This window comes from Triticum aestivum, chromosome 6A, assembly GCF_018294505.1.
Source record: "Triticum aestivum cultivar Chinese Spring chromosome 6A, IWGSC CS RefSeq v2.1, whole genome shotgun sequence".
Classification (NCBI taxonomy): Eukaryota; Viridiplantae; Streptophyta; class Magnoliopsida; order Poales; family Poaceae; genus Triticum; species Triticum aestivum.
This window is the reverse complement of record NC_057809.1, coordinates 8,861,783-8,887,416: the sequence shown is the minus strand read 5'-3', so window position 1 is coordinate 8,887,416 and position 25,634 is coordinate 8,861,783. Positions and strand designations below refer to the sequence as shown.

The 25,634-nt window shown below is 41.2% G+C and overlaps 1 protein-coding gene across 1 annotated transcript; it reads left to right on the top strand.

The window, feature by feature from the left end:
• Positions 1-14,635: 14,635 nt before the first annotated feature.
• Positions 14,636-16,352, top strand: LOC123131624 (acetylserotonin O-methyltransferase 1). Its single transcript, XM_044551283.1, has 2 exons — positions 14,636-15,530; positions 15,699-16,352. The coding sequence occupies exons 1-2, from the start codon at positions 14,712-14,714 to the stop codon at positions 15,999-16,001; spliced, it is 1,122 nt and encodes a 373-aa protein (XP_044407218.1). The 5' UTR covers positions 14,636-14,711; the 3' UTR covers positions 16,002-16,352.
• The last annotated feature ends 9,282 nt before the right edge of the window (positions 16,353-25,634 follow it).

The following is a 25,634-nucleotide window of genomic DNA, read 5'->3' as shown; positions in this document are numbered from 1 at the left end:
TAATCTTGAGTAAACTGCTTTGGGAACCACTGCAAACAAAAAAGATACAGACATTGTTTTCTAACAAGTCATTATAGGCAGTAAAAAGAGAAGGCTAAAGAGTTCGCAGTTACCATCATACAACTCACTGTTGCGTTGGAAAGAGCGTAAAGAAATAGATTAATTTTCATCGTTCATCTCTTTTTCCTAACAATTCTTATCAGTTTCCTCGCTTGATGCTGGTTCATGAATATCTCATTGTCCCTTCCGCAAAATGATCCAAGCGGATCTATACCGAGGACATATGTACCTACAAGTAATAAGTCAATATTAGAAGCTAAACTGCAATTGGAGAATGGTGTAATATAATACCTCCTTCATTCCACAATGTACTGCGTATAAATATTCTGAAAAGTCAAACTTTACTAGCTTTGACCAAATTTGTATAGAAAAACATATACATCTGGAATACCAAATACATTTCATTAGGTACGTCACAAGATATACTTTCATATTGTATACATTTTTGTGTTGTAGATATAAATAGTTTTCTTTATAAATGTGGTCAAAGTTTGCAAAGTTTGAATTTTTAAAAATCTATATGCACTAAATTATGGAACAGGCGGAGTATAAACCGATACTAATCTCGGTGGAAAACGTCAGCCACTCCCATTGTTGTCATGTTTAAGTACATGAAAAGGCATGTTCAGTACAACAGGTTTAACATCAATCAAATATAGCCATGCTAAACAATATCATCTCCAAATGATAGCTTGGATGTGTTGGTTTAAGCATGCTATTAAAGCAGATAAAAAATGAAAGGGAATGTTAGCTACAACAGGCTTAACAGCGACCAAATATTGTAATTCAAACTGGTATTGTCGAAAATGCATAGAACGTACCTCATGCTTAAACATTGATATCACACTGCATAATTGTGTAAAACTGAAATAAAGGGCACGTGTTATATTAACTACAGCCAGCATAAACCTGAGATAGAAATTTGCCTTTTGACGAGTTGGTTACTCCTCAAAATCATTAAAAATATATTTAATAATAGGGGAAAAATATACAACTAAACTTCAATAGGAATATATACCTTGCAGCATTTCAGAAGGCAGGCCAGCTGGGCTCAAACGAGGCACAGACGGACATTGACTAACATGATCTAGAAGAGGTGTCACTGTGCCAACGGTGCTGCCCCCCTCGCTAATTAACTACTGTCTGAATGCCAGGAAATTCCACCACTTGCCCTTGCCAGTACTAGTGTTTATGCCCCCCTCGCTCCCTGCTGCGGCAATGTTGACCAGTACCCTACCTAGTCATCGCGTACTAATCACCTCATCATGGTGATAGGTCACACAAGAAGGATTTGTGGTCTCGTTTCTTTCAATAAAGTACTAGTGGTACATGCAGCAGCATGCATGCGTGCAAAAACGCAAGAATACCAATTTGTGCTGCTTCTCTTTAATATGCAGGTAGGAGGTAATGGTCAGATCAATGCACAAATAGTCAAAAGATGCTATCAGAATATCGTTACCAACATAAATTTCTAAACATGGCTATCTGTTGTTGAAGTACAAATCTGGGCCATGAATGATCATGAGACCCGTTCCCCTTTTCCCTGCCATCACGCTCACGACATGACAGCAGCTGATCGCTCTACTCTTTGTGCTTATCGTTCGACTGAGTACATCATTTATCCTTTGTTTCATTGCTGCACCGTATGTATAAGTTAGTATAAAGTTGGGTCATCTATTTTGAAACGGAGGGAGTAGAAGCTAAGATCAAAGCATAATGACGTACTCCCGCTATATTGTAAATAAATTGGCGTTTTAGTCAAAATTTAAACTCAGCCTACTGATATTATTTGTCAAAAGTGATGATCGGAGCTCAATCACAAAGTATGACAGCATCATGTAAATAGGGACAGAGCAAAATACCTGCAGGGACAGCCACTCGTGTTTTGCCAACAATTGGAAGGGTGCTAGTTCTGGCAATTCGTCATCCAGCTACTCCCCGTCCTTTGTATTGGCTCCTCCATCTCCATGGGGTTGGGATTGTCGACTCTCTTCTGGTTCGATCGGTGGGTGACCGATCAACGTTGTGCCGCCAGGTCTTCCGAATTGTTCTCCAAATGTGTTGTTCCTCATATCTCGGTTGAGGCTGCCCCTATTGACTTAGAGAGCCTCGCTTTTCACCCTGCCTTTGGTGCCATAGAGCAGGTTGCCTGGGAGGATCTGATGGACTATGTCGCGCTACACACGCCCAGCGTCGCGCCAGACCAGATTAGGTGGCATCTTGAGCCTAGCGGCCGCTTTACTAATCGATCGCTATACCATGCCATTGCGGCTATTCCTAGGCCGGAGGCTCAATCTAATTTATGGACGATCCGGTTCCGCTTAAAATCATAATTCTCCTTTGGCAATGGATTCATGGACAGGTTCCTTCTGGTGTAGAGGTTCTCAAATGCAATGGTCCTGGGGATGGCATTTGCCCTCTGTGCGATGTGGAAGAAGGCTCTAATCATATATTCTTCCCGTGCGTGACGGCTGTGCATTCCTTTGGAGTCGTTTCTAGGAAATCAGGGGGTGCCACACGAAATTCCCGGAGTTATATGACGAGCTACAAGCTTGCCCCGTCAATTCCTGCTGCATTAGGTGGATTGGGATGGGAGCCCTCGCCGTGAAGTTATGGACGATTCACAACAAGCTTGTGATTGAACACTCCCCGCTAAGACGGTCTTCTGATGCTCTTTACAAACTATGTGGTTTTCTACAGCCGTGGATGCCGCTTGGCCGTGGACCAGAGCACGACGACATCGAAACTCTGACTGCAGGTCTCATTAGTGCTTCGCTTGGCGCCCCCACGTCCGCGTCCACCACCGGATCCGAACTAGGCGCATGATCTTCATTTGGGGTTGGGCCCCTTTTATTTTCCTTTTTAGGGCTTGTTGAGTTGTGCCCTCAACTGAACCCGCTGCACTTTTCGCTCGCATTGTGTCATGCTCTTTCGTTGTGTTTGGACCTTTGTTGAATTTTTGTTGTGACTTTGGCGGTTGCTTTATTTATAAAGCGGGGGCGTAAAGCCTTTTTCAGTAATAGGGATAGAGGATGTAACTTTTTGGCATATAATACATAGTATCTTGGTGAAGTGAGAACCCAGAAATGCAGGAGAGCCTTATATATTTAGAAGGAAGTACATATTACTTCAGAACAGATGTATAAATAGACCACAAATGATCATAAGCCTTGTGTCTCTTTCTCTCCATCACGCTGGCAGCATGACAATTAACTCGTTAAATTCTATGAATAAATGGTGTATATATGTTTTATATGGAATATATGTCATATGTCATATATTAGCGAAATTCACAATTAAACTTAGACATAAAAGTTTAAGAAGTTCTTATAATCCAAAGGACGGCTATTTATTTATAAGTTAACATTGAATACATAGTAGTACTGATTGCAGCCTACCAAAAGGGGATGTTAATTGGCTTCCAAGGCCAATCTAGCTAGATCGGATGAATTGATGGCGTATCATCTTTTTTCATCGCTAGCCTTTAATAGACTGTTGGGAGGTAATGGTCAGTTCAAAGCATAAATCGATAATGCTTTCGAAATATCACGGCAATGTTTAGCGCTAGCTCCTGCTGAGATTACTTGATTAGTACAGCCAAAAGAGGACAATTACATGGAGTTCTCTGTGCATTTCTAGACCGTACACTGAAGAAGGAGTAACGATCAATGGAAAAATGAAATGTCATGTCATGTACTAACAATTAGTTACTGTTAACTAGTAACGGTCAATTATTGATTTGCTCTTAGCACTAACAGCCGCTAGTTGGATGGCTACTACGGATGTGACTTACTTCATACTAGATGTGGAGATTGTTGACTATTTTAGCAGTTTTCCATTAAGTTTAATCGAGAAAAAAGTGGGTCATAAAGAGAGTGAGTGAGAGAGAATTTATAATGGGACTGACCTAATTTGTTTGACCAAAACACTCTTGAGTTCTTGCTTGCTGCACGAGAGCACATGAAGCTTCATCATAGGTTGGTCGCATAGTTTCTTTTGTTGCCACACACTTTAATGGACAGGTAGCAGGTAAAGGTTAATATATCAAAGTAAAGCATAATGCCACATATTTCCAAAGTACGGCAATACGCCGCAACCAAACACGCGGTTACACATAGGCATGCATCCGGAGGTTCCAATGTCTCAAAGTGAGATCTAATCATTCTTTAATTTATTATACTATTTTCTCTTTTCAAATATATGGTGCTCCAATGTATTTTCATATCCTCCATTTGATTGACAAAATACGAGTTATATGCATAAACATACTAGTATATATAGAGAGTTCTTTTCAGTAAGAAACCAGTAATATACTTTTCTCCTATATATTCATATGGCATCCATATATTTACGTATTTTGAGGTTCAACTTTGTTCATCATTCAACAAAACGTGGGTCAAGTGTCACAAAAGTTATACCGTTCACTTCTTGTTCAAAAAGTGTTTCTAATAATATGAAAAAATTATGGCATTTGACTGATACGTTATTGGCCAAAATTGACGATTAGATTGCAATCACAAAATACAAGACACAGACTAAGTACCTTTTGTGGAATATAACATGCATTTTTTTGGTAAAGTGGGGACCTAGAAATACGTGAGATCCTTACATATTTAGAAGGAAGTACATATTACTTCATGACAGATTTATTAATAGACCTCATGATCAGAAGACTTGTTTCTCTTCCTAACCATCACGCTGACAACATGACAGTGAACTCATAAAAATTAGACAAATAAATGCTATATGTTTCTCATATTTTATCTATAAGTAAAAATTAGGCACAACTAGAGAAAGCAAGCTATGGTGGGAGGATGAGAAATAAGGTTTCAGCAGAAAAGAGTTATCAGAAACAAAATCATGTCAAGTAGTATGTATTAAGACATTTTAGTTATGCGTAATAAACAAAGTATATGCACAATAACATAAACACTATTGAAATGAACAATTTATAAGAGAGTGGGTGAGAGAGAATTATTTGAGAAATATAAAAAATATAAATTTATAGTTGCATCAATTTAGATTGATGATCAAGTGGTATAGCAATTATAGTAAGTGAGATGGATAACTGTGGAAGGATATGGAGGCACATGTTTGTCCACAGACAAAGTTAAAAGGAAACATCAACTTGGTTTCCTACGAAAACTATGTACAGAAAGTTATATGGAGATTAGTAGGTGTTTTATATGAAATTCAAAATACAAGTGGAACAAGGAACTAAAATAAATGACATATGATTTCTATTTGGTAACATTGAATATATAGCGCCACGGGAAAAATGGTGAATGTAACATGTCTCAAACATATAGACATGCATGTAGGCATATCACAGAGGACATGCATGACATCATGTATCGATTTCAAGGTGGCATGCATACATATCATGTAGAGGAAACGTGTTTTCAGGTATCATCTCTTTGTGCCATGTGTGTGAGATAAAATACCATAAAATAGAAGGAACATTGTGTCATGGTATGTAAAAGATCGTTTTAGTGATGAAATATGTATCTAATAGCACGGCAAGAACTGAAAATGATATGTTGAATGCACCATACAAAAATAACACAATACTCAATAAATCTAGCCGCACAAATGCAATGATTACCTGACGAGTTAAAAAGTCAACACCTTATACATAGTACAGATTGCAGCCTCCCAAAGGTGAGGTTAATGGCTTCCAAGGCCAATCTAGCTAAGATGGAATGGATTGATGATGTGCTCGTCTTTTTTCTTTGCTAACAGTTAGGAGGTAATGGTCAGTTCAAATCATAAATCGATGATGCTTACAAAATATCATGGCAATGCTCAGCGCTAGCTCCTGCTGGAGTATAATTCTAGACATGGCCATGTGTTGCATGGAGTGTTGAAGATGGAGCAACGGTCAATGAAAAAGAATATGAAATGTGCTTTCATGTAGTAATAATTAATTACTGTAACAAGTATTAACTCCATTCCCAAAATATAAAATGTTTGTGTAGGCTAGTTTAGTAGTAGTACGGTCAATAGCAGATGGTCTTTCACCAACCAGCAGACGCTAGCTAGCTAGCTACTATGTAGTAGTACTTCCTCCATACTTGTTTTTGTCCACTTTGTATTTGACTAGAAAAATACAAATTATATGTCACAAAAGTTATATATTATTAGATAGTTTCCAATGGTTCAATTTTTCTGACATAATTTGTGTTTTGCTACTAAAATTTATGGTTAAACTTTAACATAAATCACGAGAACTAACGGACGGACAAAGTACTCCAACAGATTCAGAGATGGAGTACAAAGGATCACGGGACGCATTTCCTCTCCCTCGCCATCTCGGTCTCGCAACATGACAGTCGGTCGCTCAAGTTATGCTTATCAACAAGGAGCAAATGATGGTGGCCACCTTAATCACGTCATGCGACTGAGCACACTTAATTGTTTGACCATAATAATCAAGTGCATGCGTGCTGCATGAGTGCACATCATATGGTATACCCTCATATATATGTTAGTCATACAAGTTTCTCTTATGGGTACACCCTTTAATGGGCAGGTAGCAAGTAAAGGTTGAGATCAAATTAAACCATACTGACATATATTTCCAATGTACGGCCGACTACCCTCCTCTACCAACACACTATTACCTAGCTAAGAAGAGGAGGATCCCGGCATCCAGCTACTAGTTGGTGAGATCCGAAGCTAGCCGCTCTCCTCTTTACTAGGAAGGTAGGTGGGAGATAATGGTCAGATCAAAGCATAATTGACGAAGTTTCCATGTGTTGCAGTCATGATTTCATTTAGCCGCCGGTCCGTGGGGTTCGCACAAGAAACAGTACAGGTTAGTCATTGACAATCACAGTCTGTTTGTCTGTTTCAATTCTAAATGACTTTGACTGTGCCGGCATGCGAGGACTTTTCTCCGTAGCTTCTGATCTGACGAAGTATGAACATATGATGCCTGCCGGGCCGCCGTTCTTGTATTTTGAAACGGGGGGAGTAAACATAAATTCACGACATAGACGCGGAGAACTCGGCCAAAAATCGCACTGGTATGTATCTCCCTCGGTCTGGTCTGGTGGGGAAGCCAAGGCGGGGGATACCGCAGTGTGGTTGCGCGTCGTTATGATCGTTAATTTCGTTTGACTGTAGTGGATCAAATAATATCGCCAATTTAAGACACGATACAGATTGGTATTCTGGACATAATTAAGTAGTATCCTACCCCTCCTTAATCGATGGATATTTTCTTGCAAAGCAATGCAAGACCGTCGGTCACTTGAGACTAGGAGTAACTTCAGCAGTAACATCGAGTCCAACTCAGCAACTTTGCTTATGTGGCAATGAGTTAATGAAGAAAAAGATAGTTGTAGTAACTTAGCTAGTTACTGTAATATCACATGCTCCAATGCAATATGAGTCTATAACCTAATAAATGAATCTTTGCATGTTACCACACTTAAGTTACTAGAGATATGTGTATGTTACTAATATATGTTATTATTCATTGTGGCTAGTCTGAGAGATGTATAGTGTCAAGCCCATGTGTTCCGACTGGGCTTGTCGGCTTCGTTTTAATTTCCTTGCCCCGTGCATCGCCCCTCGCCACACCCTGGCTGGGTCCCGTGGGCAGCACACTCGCTGCATTTACATTCACACAGAAAGTTTGTGTTGACACGGCCATGGACGAGCATGTGACCATGTCCACCTTGCACGACAATCATCTAGAATATGACTAGTCAGCGAATGGAACAGACGTAAAACCTGGGTGCAATCCCCTTGTCGGTGCACTCCACAGTACGCAGATGTACGTACTTTCCTGTGTGTTTTCACTAAATACAATTAATCCACATGCGAGTAGGGGTCCGATAGAACCGGTAACCTGAAATACCGAGCCAAAATATTTTTAATATTTTTTTCCTACATCAAGTAACTATGGTGTGTATCCCAGGATATATAATCACAGCTCTGTTCGTACATGGATCTAATCTGTAACTCATTTCTCGTAGCTGTAGCATTTTCGATACCAAAGGGGTCCAGTATATCGGCCAAAACCTTGCTTATGATCACCTTGACGCCACAATATTCATGTGGGAATACATACATACATAAAAGTGCAGCCATATCATATGGTAATACAACAAGCCCTAAGTGCAGCATAATTTTCATCATTCAACTAAAATAAATATTTCATATTATTAAACCGCTCATGATAATTGGTGTAAATTTTCTGATGCTCTATAGACTAAGAGCACTTAATGTAGTTTTTTTCGTTTCCTCGGATCTTCTTAATCTAAACCGCTCATGATCTTTTTTTGTCCATCACCAAGAGGAGAGGATCCTCACCTATGTTTTCATTCAAACGAGAAATGTAGCTAGTGCAGGGAGAGCCGCGTCCGCGTGTAGATGTAGACACGCCACAGACCGGCGGCTACTTTCTGGACAGGATCTCAAACCTGACAGCCCAAACAATAAGATGATCGACAATGTTCCACACAGTTACATATGACATATTGATCAATTGCACATACGTGTGGTTCTCTTCGTTATGATCACGCCCAGTGCCATGACAAATAGCTAGGTCACAGTTTAGTCATGCTTATCAAGAAACAATGCAATGTCGTGATGAATTGATGTATGTATACAATCGCAGTCTGTTTCAACTCTAAATGACAGATTTGATGGCGCATATACACATCTTGGGCATGCGAGGAATTTTCTCGGTAGCATCTGGTTTGACGTGTATGAACACATGATGCCCACCGTGTCACCATCCTTGTATGTTAAGACAGAGGGAGTTAGCTCCAACTTTATTTACATATTATTCCTTATCGTGCATCCCCCCTTGCCACACACCCTGGCCTGGTCCCGTGGGCATCAGACTCATTTATATTCAAAGAAAAGTTGTGTGACCATGCCACCTTGTATGACAATCGTCTAAAATATGACTGTATCCAGAGCGCATTTTCAGCGGACGTGCACCTCGTAGGACGACGTTATCGCACCCGCTCATATAAGGATCGTGATTCCCGCGGCGTTATCCAGGATGGCTTTAGAAACAGTCCAGGCTTCGTTATACATCAGACCGGTGGTATACAATATTGTATTGAGTCAGAACATAACGCGTCAGATTTAATGCAAGGTATAGGGTTTGGGTGAAGCCAAGGAACACGAACAGTGCTCAACTGGTTTAATGACATGACATGCCCGAGCTTTCCTCTCCAACTAGCCCCACATCACAATGAATGATCAGCTAATCCACCCCGTCGTGCCAGTGAAAGATTCAAAAACCAGTCGTGGGATTTCTTTAGTTACGGTGATGCAGGATCCGATGGAGAATATGTGCCGGTCTCGTATAGGTGGCGATGATGGTTAAGTGACGAGTAATTAGAACTAACCATATTCTGTTTCGAAAAAAACCCTAACTATAATCTCATTTAAAAAAAAACTTATATATTCTAGCTAGGTACTAATGTATGCCTCGTACACCCTACGTGTGGCCCCTGTACTGGATGCCGGGTTAAACTTTGAATCTGGGTGCTTACGTTGATTTTTTCCAAAATTTACCTCGACTTTTAAGCAGGGGCCATGCTAAATGGAAAATAATTAATTAGCATGATTTGATCACTGCTGTTTACTTAAGAGAATACTAATGTTTTGGTTCTGTCAAACATGTTTTTAAGGGGACTGCTGAATCCCAACCAGGTTATGATGGAAGATTCTTGTGCATGGCCCGTGTACCTGCTCAACACCTACCAACAGGATAGTGGCTTCTAAAGCGAGAATACAAAGAGTAATAAAGGCATGGTGGGAATCCAAAGGAAACAAACAAGGCTGATACCGAGACCCGAGAGAGTCGTCCTCCAAAACGACTTATTTGGACCGTATCCTGCTTTTGCAGCAATTGTCTAAAATGTATCACTGTGACCACCTTGTACGCGTATGAAATATGACTAGTTACCATCAGCAAATGACCGTGTCCCCCTTGTTGGTGAACTTCTCATTAAGCAGATGTACATATTTTCCTATGTGTTGTGACCTAGTTTTTTTTCAAACCAGATGCCAGTAGGGTCAGGGTAGAACCGGCAACCTGAAATACCAAACCGAAATATTTCAAATACTATGCTTCCCTACATCAAATAACTGTGTGTCCCAACATATATAATCACACCTGTTTATACGTGTGGATCCTTTTTTTTGTTCAGAAAAGGGGGAGTACCCCGGATTCATATGTGGTCTAATCTGTAACTCATTTCTCGTAGCTCTAGCATTTTCGATACCGAGGGTTCGGTGTATTGGTCAAAACTTTGCTTATGACTACCTTGGCGCCACATATATGTATATCAGCCATACTATTCTTGTGGTAATACATACATACATACATAAAAGTACAGCCATGCCATATGGTAATACAGGGTAAATTCATCATTCAACTAAAATAAATATTTTCATATGATACAGACCAATCAAGATAAGTGGTGTGAAGTTTCTAGTGCTCTATGAACTAAGAGTATTTAATGGAACTTTCTTGTTTTCCTCAGATTTTGATCTTGCAATTCCTGTGCCTTCTCCATACATAGATTTATACGATTTCTAATAATTAGTTCATCACAAGTAAGAGGCATTGGTGTGTTAGGTAGGCTCTATGCCAGGCCAAGGACTACACAGGTACATAAAATCAAGCTTTCAATTGCAGTGAAGTTAATCGCTAGCAATTTGATCTTAACCTTTACTTGCTCCTCGGCACCACTCGCTCCTCCGGGATTTTTTTTTCTTGTATCGATCACCAGGAGGAGAGGATCCTCACCTATATTTTCATTCAAATGATAAATGTAGCTAGTGCAGGGAGAGGCATATCCGCATCTAGATGTAGACATGCCAAAGACCGACGGCTACTTTTTGGACAGGATCTTTAAACCTGACAGCTCAAATGACACGATCATTGACGATGTTCCACACAATTACATATTTATCAACCACACATATGTGTAGTTCTCATCCTTACCATCACGCCCACCGCAATGACAAATAGCTAGGTCACAGTTTAGTTATGCTTAATGCCGTGTCGTGATGAATTGGTGTATGTACACAGTCACAGTCTTTTTGAACTCAAGGACAAGCGTGACGGAACATATATGCAGAGGCCGTCGTGATGCATTGATGTATGAACACATGATGCCCTCCGTGCATTTGGTTTAACATGTATGAACACATGATGCCCTCCATGATCACCATCCTTATATTTTAAGACATATGGAATTATCCCTGTATGTATGCTCCAACTGGTCGAGGGTTCAACCAGAAATTGCACTTGTGTATATCTTCTCGATCGACTGACAAAATTAAGGTGGCTAGCACTATGGCATGTTGTTAAGTACAATCTCACCCCGTCCATAATTGATGGATAGGATCAGCCACTTGCCTAATGGTGAAGGATATTTTGTGACGCAATGAACAACCATTGGCCACGGAATAAATCTAGTGTCAAACCCATGTGTTCCGACTCAGCTGGGTAGCTCGTCGACGAATTCTTCATGGGTGTCACATTCACTGCATTTATCTTCACAGAGAAAACTTGTGTTGACACCGCCATGGACGAACATGTGACCATGTCTACCTTCTACAATCATCTAAAACATGACCAGTCACCATCAGCAAATGTAACTGGAGAAATAATCTGGGTACAGTAAATCCCTGTTGGTGAACTCCACGTTAAATAGATGTACTGATATATTTCAATCAAAATTTGAATTTTATATATGTTTCTACCTAATAACGTCCATATATAATATGGTAAAACATGACACATGAAAAAAGTACATCCATGATATTCATATGGTAATACCACACTTTCCTGAAAAGGAGGATAACTCCTTGCCTCTGCATCTACGATAATGGATCATAATCTACCGGTAAAATGACATATGACCCTAGAATGGGTGCAAACCTCACAGAAAACACTTTCAAGAAGGAGTCGCTGCTCAAACATTGACGTTGTTGTTTCAAATCAAAAGGTTAACATGGGGCTATCACCTCCAAAGCAAAGTTTCGAGCCAAGACCTTCTAGAAGGAAACGTCATACGACATCAACGATGCCTGATGTAGCCAAAAAGCATTGATCATGTGTTTTTACCCGGAGAAGATTCAAACTCAATACCAAATCCCCTAATGCCACGCTGCACCCTCTCTGTTGACATGCTTACTGCTGCATCTTCTAGCCGGCTCCCAACATAAAAAAAAATCTTAGCCCTGCTCGTGGAGATAGAGAATTCGCGAGAAGCATGTTCAAAATGACACCTCGCTCACTTCTGGTCGCTGGTGCACCACCATCATATTGTGTTTCCCGTTGTATGCGCCAATCTGCTTAGCTAGATCTGCAGGCCAGCGGCCTCCCTATGGCACGACGTGATGGCGCCGCTGGCCCAGCACAACTCAACTGGCGGACGCCACAAAAACCTCAGTGGATGGATGCCCAAGATGCATCAGATGTCAGTCACCATAGTTGGCACTGCCTCAAATCCATTGGAAAGTACCACGGCAGAAGCCTTGTTGCTGCCGCAAAATTGCCCACAATATTCTTCATACAACTAGAAAATCCATAATTGTATATTGCAGTCTCGTGGTGTAATCTTATCATGCTCTATTGATTAAGAGAATTTATGTAATTTGTTTTTTCTTCCCTTGCATTTCAATTTTTAGATTACCCTTGTATTTCATTTTTCTTTTACCAGAAAATGATAGAACAATCGTTCTACAGTTAGTAAAATTAATATTTGTATAGATGAGCGAAAAAAGAAGTGAATAGAACGATAAAGGTTCACTCATATTTTCTTGATCCTAAAATTGTTATGACGGCGTGGACAAATTTATATGATTTTCATTTTTTTGCAGGTGAAAAAAATAATATAATCAGCGACAAATTTATATGATTTTCGTACATAAAATGCTTTGGTTGGGCTGGTGGGCTCTGTAAGCAGAGACAAGGCGTACACACGCACATATAATCAAGCTTTTACACTGATTAATCCGGGGGGAAATGACGGTTAACCTGTGAAACATTTCACCACTCACACTGTGCTCGCTACACCAGCATATTTTAAAATTTTCACCGGGTGGTGGGTGGGTGGGGGCACGGCATACTGATCAACCCCACATATCGTCTGGTTCGCTTCTATGATAAATACGCCTTGATGAGCCGATGGACTAGTCGTTTACTTTCCATCTACGTTTTAATGGACATGTAGCAAGTAATGGTCATGTTAAAGCTTAATGAGACTATGCTTACCAAGAAGCATAGTGATGTTGGTTCTTAGCAGCCGCGCTAGGTTATGTATGTGTCTTAATTGATGACTATGCTTACCATCAACGAAGCTGATAAGATGATCGTACCGGCCGTGCCAGTGGCATAATAGTCAACATATTCTGACGGCCTCAATGAGTTTTATCATCGATTGTTCTATGTCGTGTGCATGTGGATGAGCATCTATATTGTCATTCATTATGCGGCTACAGATCTTTTAAATCATATAATCTAGATCATCAACGTTTCTTATTTTTAGATACAAGTATATATACCCTTTTTATTTTTAGATTAATGACTAATTTTCTTGCTAGGAAGTACTGTGAATCTCATATATATTTGTTTTTATTGCCTTAACTGTACCGCATGGGCTATATGTAAGTCGTTGGGGAAAATATCGTGTACGTCGATTTCGCCTGAGAGGAAGACGAAGGTCGTGGCACAGCGCAAGTCCGGAGCCAACGACGACGCTGCGAGAGGCAGCGAGCTGCAATGACAAGAAAGGCTGAGCCAGGACCTCGTTTGAGATGGGGACAACGTTGTGACTAGTAGCGAGTTGCGGCATCCGAGGCGAAGGCGAGAAAGCAGGTTGACGGATGCGGGCCGGGGGGTGCAGGGATGTCAGTGTTGCTGCAAATCGGTGTGGCGTAGGGGGGGGGGGGGGGGGGGGTGGCGGTGGCGGCGGCAAGCAACAGCGATAGGGGTGTTTGAGGGGCGGCTAGGCGACGCACGACAGTGCCTGCCAACCACAGGTGGTGGAGTTAGGCGGATGGTGCTTGGCTACTCGGCGGCACATAGAAGGTGCTATCATGATCGTTGGTTGCTGATTGGACGCTCCAGAGAAACCGACTTACACAAAAATAAATTCAAGCTCTCGTCAAGCCATTTACCCATGGCCAGGCCTTATAGATACTTATTTATTTTTAATCACCAAATAGGAGAGTGGTTTTTCTACACCCAGAAGAGCTTGAGCACTAAGAGGGTGTTTGTTTCCAGGGACTTATTGGTTTAGGGACTTAAAAAAGTCCCTATAAATCCCATTTAAACCAAACAGGAGGGACTTATAGGGACTTAAAATGGGCATTTGGGATTTATGAAATAAGACTCTCAAGGAGGGACTTATAGAGACTTATAGTTGTGATATGGTCTTATAGAGACTTATAAGTCTCAGAAACCAAACAGATAGGAACTTTTTAGGGACTTGGGACTTATAAGTTGAGACTAAAAAAAGTCTTAGGATTTATGAAGCAAACAGGGCCTAAGTACTCAGTTGGTCGTGTATAAAGGCCCGTTGGCAGGGAGTACAGGATTACACACGCACACATACATCCAAAGCTAGCTTGCATTTCATTTGCAGTGCACTCAGGTAGGCACCATGACGCTCAAGCTCCTAATGGAAGTGAGCCCGCAGGAGCTGCTGGAGTCTCTGGCGGAGCTCCAGAACCACGTGCTCGGCTACGTCAAGTCCACGTCGCTCAAGTGCGCCGTGGACCTCGGCATCCCGGCCGCCATCCATAAGCGCGGCGGCACCGCCACCCTGGCCGACATCGCGGCCGACGCCAAGGTGCACCCGGCCAAGGTCGCCGACCTCCGGCGCATGATGGCGCTGCTCAGTGCCTCGGGCATCTTCACCACCACCGCCGCCGCCGGCGCCGGGGACGACGGCGGTGCGACCGACGACACGGCCGCCGTGCAGTACGGGCTGACCACGACGGGCCGCTTCCTCGTCGGCTGGCGCAACCTGTCTCCCGTGGCGCCCTTCTTCGTGAACTCTCTCATCGTCTCCTCCTTCTTCGACCTGCCTGCCTGGCTCACGAGCGAGCCGGCGCCGGCCGGCGCTGTGTCCCTCTTCGAGCAGGCGCACGGCTGCTCCCGGCAGGAGATGGCGGGCAAGGACGCCGGGTTCGGCGGCGTCCTCAGAGACGCCATGACCGCCGACAGCGAGCTCTTCCTGGAAGTCATTATTGTTGACAAGGGCCGCATCTTCCGCGGGGTGAGCTCCATCGTCGACGTCGGCGCCGGCAACGGCGCCGGCACGCGGGTGGTCGCCAAGGCGTTCCCGCGCATCAAGTGCACCGTACTGGACCTTCCTCAGTCCGTCGGCCAGGCCGCCGCCGCCGGCGACGACAACCTGAGTTTCGTCGCAGGTGACATGTTCGAATCCATTCCACCGGCGGATGCTGTCCTGCTCAAGGTAGGTACCCATCCATGAATATCACGTATTGGTACCTCGTGGTCACGTCAATGATAAATTGCATCCCAAACAGTGGCACTCTCCGTCCACACATAGTGCAATTGGTGTTCCGTTTTCTTTTCTCTTGTCAAAACATTTATTTTTCTTCGAAATTGCTCTCTGTTCTAGAATGTTCTGCGTGACTGGGGCCACGACGACTGCGTCAAGATACTTCAACGTTGCAAGGAAGCCATCCCCGCCAGGAGTGCCGGAGGGAAGGTGATAATCATAGACATGGTAAGAGGGTCTCTGCTCGGCGATAAGAAGATCGCCGAGGTGGAAGCCTTGCAGGACATGTTCGCGATGTGCACCAACGGGGTGGAACGGGACGAGAGCGAGTGGAAGAGGATCTTTTCCGACGCTGGATTCGGCCAAGATTACAAGATCATGCCGGTGTTGGGTCCCTTATCAGTGATTGAGATCTACCCATGAAAAGCCGGCAACTAGACCGTACTAATGGACACCCTACCGTATGTTGCACGTATACCTGAACTACAACAGTTTTATTATTGGTATGTGCACATGAACTGTCTGTATTGTTAATAAGCAGGCTGCCTTGTTAAATATGCCTGTATTGTCATGTTTATACCTTCTAGTATCTCTCAGCTACTCCAGCAACATGTATTTCGGTACAGAAGGAGTATTAAATAAGCGTAGCTCTTTCTAGAATTTGTTGCTGTACTTTGTCAAGCTATATGTCATGTTGAGGTCGATGGTTGGATCTTATTTCTCCTAGCAAGTTAACAGTTTTAATGATATTTTCAAATTTGATATTCTATTTTATTCAAGGGAAATACTTGTGGTGGCAATGGCCACTCCTTTTTTTTGTTCTGAATGATTTTGATGCATTTATAGTCGTGCCGAGCAAGACCAAGCCCAAGATATCTTTTTTGCGGGGGAAACTTCAAATGTGTTCATAATCAATCATGATAGTACAAAGAACCACTGGAGATAACAAAATTTACAACTAGTGTCATCGTCGCCCGTCCCTGATCAGAGCTGGGCAAATCTTGTTGTAGTATACTGTCAGGAAGTCATCGTGCTAAGCCCCCACATGATCAGAGTAGCAACCATTGCCGTGAAGAGAGTCATAGGTCAGAAGAAACCAACCTGTAAACACCCAAACGAAGACAACACCAAACAGATCCAATGAATCCCGTGATATCCGACGGAGACACACCTCCTGATGCCCTTCGATGACGCTAGCCGCACTATCGGGACCGAAGTGTGAGGCATTATTCCTATTGAGGGACGCCACACAGCCCCAACCAGACGCTGAACATAACAAGAACAAGAGTGAGGGTCCCTCCTGCCGGTTGGGGGGGGGGGGGGGGGAGGTCCTTCGCACCAACATTGCCTAGAGGCCATCGAGGATGGGATGGACCGGCGGCGGAAGGAGGAGGAAAGCCTTGGTTCTTTCCTTGGACGAGGAAAGAGGCGTGCTGCTATTTCCAAGACATCTGGACGTTCATATTTTATTAAACATATATAGATGGAATGATACATTTATTCAAACAAAAATGAATTGAGGTTTACGCATTGAAGCTTTGCATGGCGAACTAGATAATACTAACACAATATGTTGCACATGTATACTTCAATTTTGTATACTCGCGCACGAACCCCCTGCTTGTTATTAATACACATATATTTATGAAACTATATGCATTGTCCATTCCAATTTAAATGAAATTCTAGCTTTACCCTAGGTCAAACTTCTATATATCAATATTTACAACACAAAAGGGCACACTATATCATTTGATGTGGTAGATATTCATATTTCATCAAATTTAGAAGAAGTTTGATTTAAGACAAAACTGAAGCTTCAGTTAATTTGGATGGTTGGAGTACCATTTTGACTGATTGGATTTTATGTGTCTGAGCAGGTAACTATTTTTTAATGATATTTTTTAAGTTGTTGATGTTTTGGTTCTATCTTGTCCAAGGGAAATTCAAGAGGGGAAGCCACCACACGACCCACAGTGACAATTCCAAACAGAAATCAAATTCCTACACTCCCCTCCTTTGCCTTAAGATTGGATTATAAACCACTCCCCACTACATATAGGACTAGGTAGAAATGCCTCCTTCCTCGGCAAGGCCATTTTCAAACATCTACATACACTACGAGAGATCTCTCGAGTTAGGATTGGGGATGGCTCATCCACATTCTTTTGGTTAGATCGTTGGCTACTTTCGGAGCCTCTCTCCACCACCTTCCTAGCCTGTTTTCACGCCACACAAAGCCAAGTGCCTAAGTCAAAAATATTGTGATGGATGGGTCCTTGAGACTATTGTTGTAGGATGTGCACCTATCTGGAGCTCCGGACAAATGATCAGTGCTCAATGGGGCCGCCTTCTCCACCAAGGGCGCCTATGACGCCCTTGCTTCTCAGCTGGCAGATCCAACCTTGCTCACATTTGGGACTCTCATGTTCTTAGCAGGGTTCGTGTGTTTGGATGGCTCTTCTATCTCAATAGGCTTAACACTCGGGCCAACCTACACCGCAAGACCATCATCGACTCGTCATCATGTCCCCGTTGCAATGGTGCGCAAGAAGATCGTGCTCACTTGTTCTTCACTTGCCCAACTGCTGTTTCCATTTGGGAAGCACTTGGGCTACATCCATGTTCCTCGCCTCTGGTGAAATTATGGAACTCACCTTGTCACCCAACCCTGCCAAGGTCGATTTGGCCGTTTGTCTTGCTGTTGCTGCTCTAGAAAATCTGGGATGCACGGAATGCGATGACCTTTAGGGAGTGAACCAAACCCCCAATGATGTCATTCGGGATGTAATTTCTGACCTCACTCTTTGATCTCACCGTATTAGAAAGGCGGATCAAAAAATCCACGCCGGATTGCGGCGGGATTTTTTCTCATCTCGCCTCTCATAAAACTTGTTGTTTAAACCCATTCGAAATATATTCATGCGGGGGGCCTTTCCCCCCGGTGACAGTCTCAAAAAAAACTATGCAACAGCAAAAATGGAAAATATGAGGAGAGCTATACAAATAATTTTAACAAAAAATTCATCAAACCCAACCACTTTTTTATAACAGTTATGTCAAGCACATAATGCTTAAATACATACCATGTATTTATTTGTGGTGCAATCAAACTTATGCATTGATCTTATTGTATTTAGATTTCGTGAATATATGAGTTAACCTAACAACAGATGAGAAGACAAGTCCCGTTGGGCTGCAGTGCCGTTACCCCGTGGTTCTCCCTGCAGCTGCACCAACCCATGCCGCCACTGCGTCACCTTTTCGGGCTGTAGCGCTGCAGCGCACGGTCCACGCCGTCGCCCCAAGGCCGTTCCGGCGGTTGCACCGACACACGCGTTGCTGCTGCATCGCCCCTTCAGGGCATAGTGCCGCGGCCCGCAGTCCACTGCCACGCCGAGGCCGTCCACTCCAGGCCAAGCCCATGGATTCTCTGACCCTCGCAGTGCCACTGTGTTGCCTCATTGGGCAGTAGCGAGTGTGGCACTCGGTCCCTGCCGACGCCCTGACGTATTCCTGCCGCCGCCCCAACCCGCGTGTTGCCGCTACGTCGCCCCTTCGGGACATAGCGCCGCGGCTCGTGGTCCATCGCAGTCCATGTGCGTCGACTTCTGTGTGGTATGCGCTGTGCCACCTTCCTAGGCGTGGGAACGCCACTGTCCACGCCGGTCTTCGTCACGCCGTCGAGTTCTTCCTCGCCTACTTCAAGCACCGCCGCCGCGCTCCTAACCTAGTCATCGCTGCCTATATATATATATATATATATATATATATATATATATATATATATATATATATGAGTACAATGATCAACTTAAAGTATAAGACAAGGTAAGGTAAGATCCTGCGCTATCCTATCTTTTCTAATAATCATAATACTCAACAAAAAGTTCAACAAGTTCGAATAAAAAACACAATAGAATAAAAGAAAGACGAGAACCAGATGCAAAATAGGATTACATGACTCATTTACATAATCTATTAATAACACAACAACCAGATCGGTTGAACAACTCCCATTCGACCTTCTCCAAACTGTTGCACCCAAAACAACGTGTCCTTTCTTGACACAAAACAATGTATGAGTCAAACCAAGCAACTTCTTGGTCAATGAGTGTCGATTGATAATTACAGTGTCAGTGCATGGACGATCTGCTATGCACTAGATGCACCTGCAAGGCTGCAACCTGGGGTCCGGTTATCAAATGCATGCATCCGAGTTATTTTACTAGCATACCTTACACATGTTCATATGGTGTCACCATGTGTGAACGATCAAGACGTACGGGCGATACATCCACTGCCCTTGAATAAACGAGTTAATTGGGTGGAAAAGGTAGAGATCTGCATATCCGTAACATGCATGCACCATCATTATTTTTGCATTTTTTTTGTTGGTAGCTTACCAAGCTCGCACGCTTGGCTGCCTATGATTGCAATAAAAACCATGCATAAATTCATTCCCATTTCCCGTGCTCCACACCACCCCACATGGGAAGAATACTAAAACTGAAAGAAAAAAAAAGGCCATATAAATAACTTCTGTTGTACCTTGTGCACCTACAAAATCGGTTCATTTGTGATATGTGCGGAAAAGAAAAGAGAGAAATGAATAATAATATCATGTACCCGCAAAAAAAAATAGTATCATGTGCTTTTCACCAATCCCTTGTTTATTTTGGTGCAGTCCACAAATTGTCATACTTTTGATAAATTTTGGTAGGAGCAAAAATGTGAAGTAAACTTTGTTAAAGTTTGTTGGGTACATACTACCTCCGTCCTGGTTTATTAGTCCCATTTATAATTTGTGCCAAATTTTGACTGCAAATTTAACTAATAAAATATTGTTGCATGTTATCAAAAATTATATCGGTGGATTCGTATTTAAACATAGTTTTTAATGATATTATTTTATGTGACATGCATTAAAAAATATTAGTTAAATTTAAAGTTAAAATTTTGCACAAATTACAAAGGGGGCCAATAAACCTGTATGGAGGTAGTACAACCTAATTTCCAATGCTATGACCAAATCATGCATATAAAACTTTTCTTGTAGGTCTCTTCTATGGGCACACAAGCATCCAAGACGATCAATCTCTAATCAATACAATACCATCCTTTGCGAGGTACTTCTGCATGGATGCTTTTTTGGAGAGTTCTTCCTTCAGCCTTGTGGCCTTAAGATTTTGTACCCATCGTAATAGATTGATGTAGATGTGGAATACCTAATTCTGATTTGATCATTTGTTTCACTGTATATTGTTCTTTTGTTAGAGCAGTTTGGTTTTATTTGGGAACCACATCAGATCAATTTACACCTAATCATTATCTCGTCTTCATTATCTAACACTTGCACAACATTTGACTCATGTACTGAGAGTTTGACATCCGGGACCCAGCTCTTTATAAAGTCTGGTCTCACCGTGTACATACGGATCTTCAACGGTCGCACCTAGTAAGCATGATTTGGCCAGTGTATTGAGAGGCTGACATCTGGGACCCAGCTTGTGACAAAGTCATCTCCTAGTCGTGTGCATGTGTCTCTCTTATGATCGCGCCAAGTATGCATCTTCCGTCTCATGTGTGGCTGACATCCGGCCTCTGCCAGGTCGAAACTACCTGACGTATAGCCAATGAGGTGTAACTGACCAGTGCCATCAAGGAAAAGAAGATTGCCCTCATTTCTATCACGAACAATCTTGCCATAAATTGTCCAAAAAAACGTCATACAAGTACCAGGGCGGCACATGAGCGCACTTCCAGATCGATTTCTTGAGATATTGTCATGGATTTTCTTCTTCATAGTAAAGCGTCGCCGCATGTATGACCAATCGCCTTTTCCGTCATGGATGTGGCCACTTCTATGACACTTTAACTTTTCCGTTAGGACGTTTTGTCACAGAAATCCATTTTTTCTTGTAGTGGCAGGAGAGAGGGTAGCAACATGCAGTTATGAGGGCCATCGATCCGATCTGGAGCAACGTAAGGACACACACACACACACATGGAGGGGGAGAGAGAGAGGAGAAGCATTCTCAAGTTGGGGAGAAGAAAGGGAAAGATATCCCATGCACAAGATAGTTGTAGACTTTGGAGAAAGGGACACGTATGGGACCACTAGGCAGATGTTGTGCGCAAGAGGTGATAGCCGCTTGTGCCATGCTCCTCCTTCAAAGCTGAGTTGATGCCTCTCACTTCTGCTTCCTCTCCGCGGTTGCACCTGCCGTTTCCTGAGCCCTAGATGAAATGTAGAGCACTTCCTCATTGGGACCCATGGTTGACCCAGATACTCATGCGTCAAATCATGTAGAAAATCCCCATCCGTCCTAAGTCCTCCTATTTAACACTGCTTGTTGCATTGATTAATAGGGAAAACACGATGAGCCCCGCATTGGTATGACCCAATTACTTTATTTTTAATTTTTGCTAATCTCTCTCTCTCTCTCTCTCTCTCTCTCTCTCTCTCTCTCTCTCTCTCTCTCTCTCTCTCTCTCTCTCTCTCTCTCTCTCTCTCTCTCTCTCTCGTCTAGAACATATGCTCATGCGATTTAAAAAATCAATTATTTACAAAAAAAAGAAAGAGAAAAGAGTAAAACTGAAAATAAACAATAGGGAGAAACCAAAAAGGAAAAAATAAAGAAAAACAAGACAAGAAGAAGAAGAAACGTTGAAATTGCCAATGAGCCGGTTCGGGCGAGCAAGCTGTAGGTAAATCCTATTCCCCTCATAGTTTAATAACCATACCCCGGGGGATTGTAGGTACTCTTTCAGCCATTTTTGTGAACTTTCTAGAATGTTCCACTATACTTTTCCGGTGTTTTTCTTCCCTTTTTGTTGTTGTATTTTTACTATATGTACTTTTATTATATTTTCGCGTGACCATTAACAAAATATACTGTCATTTTGAAAATCCATTTTTTTAAATACGTCAATATTTTACATTTCACAAACATTTTTGAAATTCATGAAACAAATTAAAAATTGTGAACATTTTCCAAATCCATGAAGCCTTGTTAAATTCATGATTATTTTTTGAATTCATTATTTTTAAATTTTTACTGAATATTGCTTAGATTTTCGTGATTTCTTAGGATCTTGATCATTTAAAAAAACTTTGTCTACTTTTTTAAAAATCATTAATTTATTTTATAAATTTATAGAAGTCTTTCTAATTTGCGACCATTTTTTTAAATCCATGAACGTTTTGTTCAATTTAAAAATGGTGAAAATTTTGAAATCTTGAACTTTTTAAGAAGTCATGATTATTTTTTGAATTCATGATTTTTTTTAAAATGTGAGAAAACCAATGGCCATTTTTTTCTGAGCCAGATCTCTTGATTTTTGGGACGAAGCAGGAAAAGTAAACGAAGTGAGCAACAAGCGGGAAAAAAACAGAGTGAGTGAGCACTCTAGAGCCGCGGGTGAGCGAGCGTATATTAAGCGGTGCCTACGTAAATATTTGTTGGCGTTCTGGGATATTTTGCCACAATGAGCGGGGAACAGAGAGTCTCATCGGCACGGCATAAGATTCATAGGCACATGTTGTCCGTAAGTGGTCTACTCCAGCAGTGGTGCCAGTAACAAAAAGTTGTGGGTTCAGGTGCACTAATCTATCTAGAATGTCCTAATTTTGCAGAAATATGGATAAAACTAAGCTTGCTATCAAAAAAGTTGTGGGTCGGCTGAACCCACAGCGTACACATGAAATCGCCACTGGTCTACACCACAGTCAAACAAACCCATCGTTTTCACGAGGAATAAAAATGCTTAGAGCAAGCTTACTGCAAATGATGTGCATTATGTTACACGCCAGGGCTGTATATCGCTTACTACGATGTGAGTATAAGTCTTGCCACGGCCGGAGAAAATTTTGACGTGCAAAACATTGTTAACTGTTAGAACAATTTTAAAAGTCACAAACTTTTTTTTGATGGTAAGAAACAATTTTCTCAATCACGTAAAACATTTTTTACATTGTGTATAGTTTTTCAAATATATCATGATTTTATTAAACATGTTAACATTTTTTAAATATTTCAAAAATTAATCTGAATGGTATGAAAAAAATTATTTGATCATGCAAACATTTTATTTGAATGGTATGAAAACATTTCTCTAATCATGCAAAATATTATTTTTTTTAATCCGAAAACATGAAACACGTGAACATTTTCGAAACGTGATGAACATTTCCTTTGAATGTCACAAACAGTTTTTTTAATTTTGTGTACCCATGATTTACAATAAGTTAACATTTTTTGAATGCATAGTGAACGTTTTAAAAAAATTATAAGTAAAGTATCTTTTTCAATTTTGTATCAAACTATTTTCAAATATATAGTAAAGTAAAAAAATAAACCAAAAAGAAAAAACATATCCGGGCATGCGGTGTGCCGAGGAATGCCTTAACCAACGCGTACTGCGTCAAAATGTCGCTGTTTCACCATAAGCGATCGACGAACCAATCGCAGTGGGCTATTTAGCATGTACACGGATCGTAGTTTTGAGCAGCTTCAACTCCGTTTTTTCTGGTTTTAGGCACATTTTAGAAGGTTCCTGGACGAATTTTTCTGATTTTCAGTTTTGTTTTGGTAAAAAAATCTTTTTTCCTTTTATCCACTTTTATGTTTCTTTTTATTTTCTCCTTTTTGTTTCTTTTTTCGATTTTCCTTTTTCAATTTGATTTTTATTTTAATATTTTTTCAAATTTTGTTCAGATTTTCATTAAAACGAACCTATTTTTAAAATTTGTTAACAAATTCAAGAAATGTTTGAGTATCAAAAAATGTTCCTGTCTTTAAATTTTGTGCAGATGTTTAACAAAATTCAGGAATTCCAAATAAGTTTCTTTCCTAAAAAATTGTTCACAAATTGAGAAAATGTTCAGGAATGTTACGGATTCAAATTTTGATCAAAAATTGAAAAAATATTTGCATTTCTGAAAATGTTCTAGAATTTTAAACGATGTACGAGATTCCAAATTTTTGTTTGGAATTTCATGAAATGCTCCATTCTTTAGCGATTTCAAAAAATGTTCACAATTCAGAAAATGTTCAAGAATTTTTAAAAAATGTTTCTATTTCATTTTTTGTTCGGAATTTCATGAAATATCCCATTTAAAAAAATCCCTGAAATTCATAAATTGTTTGCGGTTTCAAAATTTTGTTCCAGATATCATAAAATGTTCCGCCTTTCAAATATTTGTTCAAAAATTCAAAAAAATGTTCGCGGTTTCCAAATTTGTTCACAAATTCAAAAAATTGTTTACGTTTTTCAAAAAAATGTTCAATTGTTTCGCATTTTAATTTTTTTATTCACCGGTCCAAAAAATGTTCTTGTCTCTGAAAATTTGTTCAGAAATTCAAGAAATGTTGGCACTTTTTCAAACTATACATTGAAAAACGTTCACCCCGGTAACTAATTCAGCTTCGCTAGAATTGCTAGTTTCGGTTCGCTACAACACTGGTTCCGGTGAGAGAAATACTAGTTCCTTACACTTTTTTCTTTGTATTAAATGGTGCATGAGAGAAATACTAGTTCCTTACACTGGTTTCAGTTTGCTACAGCACTGGAAATTCTAGTTCTTTTCACTTGTGTTTGCTACTATTCATTCCTCAATAGACATGAGAGAAATATTACTTCCTTACACTTGTGTTCTTTGTATTGAATGGTGCAAATAATTTCCTGTAATCACATTTATTCAACAGGGCTTCCGAATATTCAAATGACCCTTTCAGGGCTAATCAAGTTTGTACTGCATCAACACATGAGTTTAGGTGATATCAAGATCAGTATGTTTTTACTAAATAACAGAGGATAGTGAGACTGTTTTTGCCTAAATGATAATGTTTTCTTAAAAAGGACATGCATTCCCGCACATCTACTATATCTAAATAGCTAGCCCCTACTACCAGGAGTTCTCTACTCTCTTCTTGAGCCACATCATCAAAATAAATATAGCCGTTGGATATACTAGATCAATCTATAATAGCCACCCGATGTGGACGTCGAAAGCCCTACGCTAAGATCCATGCAAGCATGCAGAAACTCGCG

Bases quoted from the DNA above. Each gene is read 5' to 3' on its own strand.
- LOC123131624 (XM_044551283.1), top strand. From the start codon at position 14,712: ATGACGCTCAAGCTCCTAATGGAAGTGAGCCCGCAGGAGCTGCTGGAG. The intron at 15,531-15,698 runs GTAGGTACCCAT...TCTCTGTTCTAG, and splicing joins CGGATGCTGTCCTGCTCAAG to AATGTTCTGCGTGACTGGGG.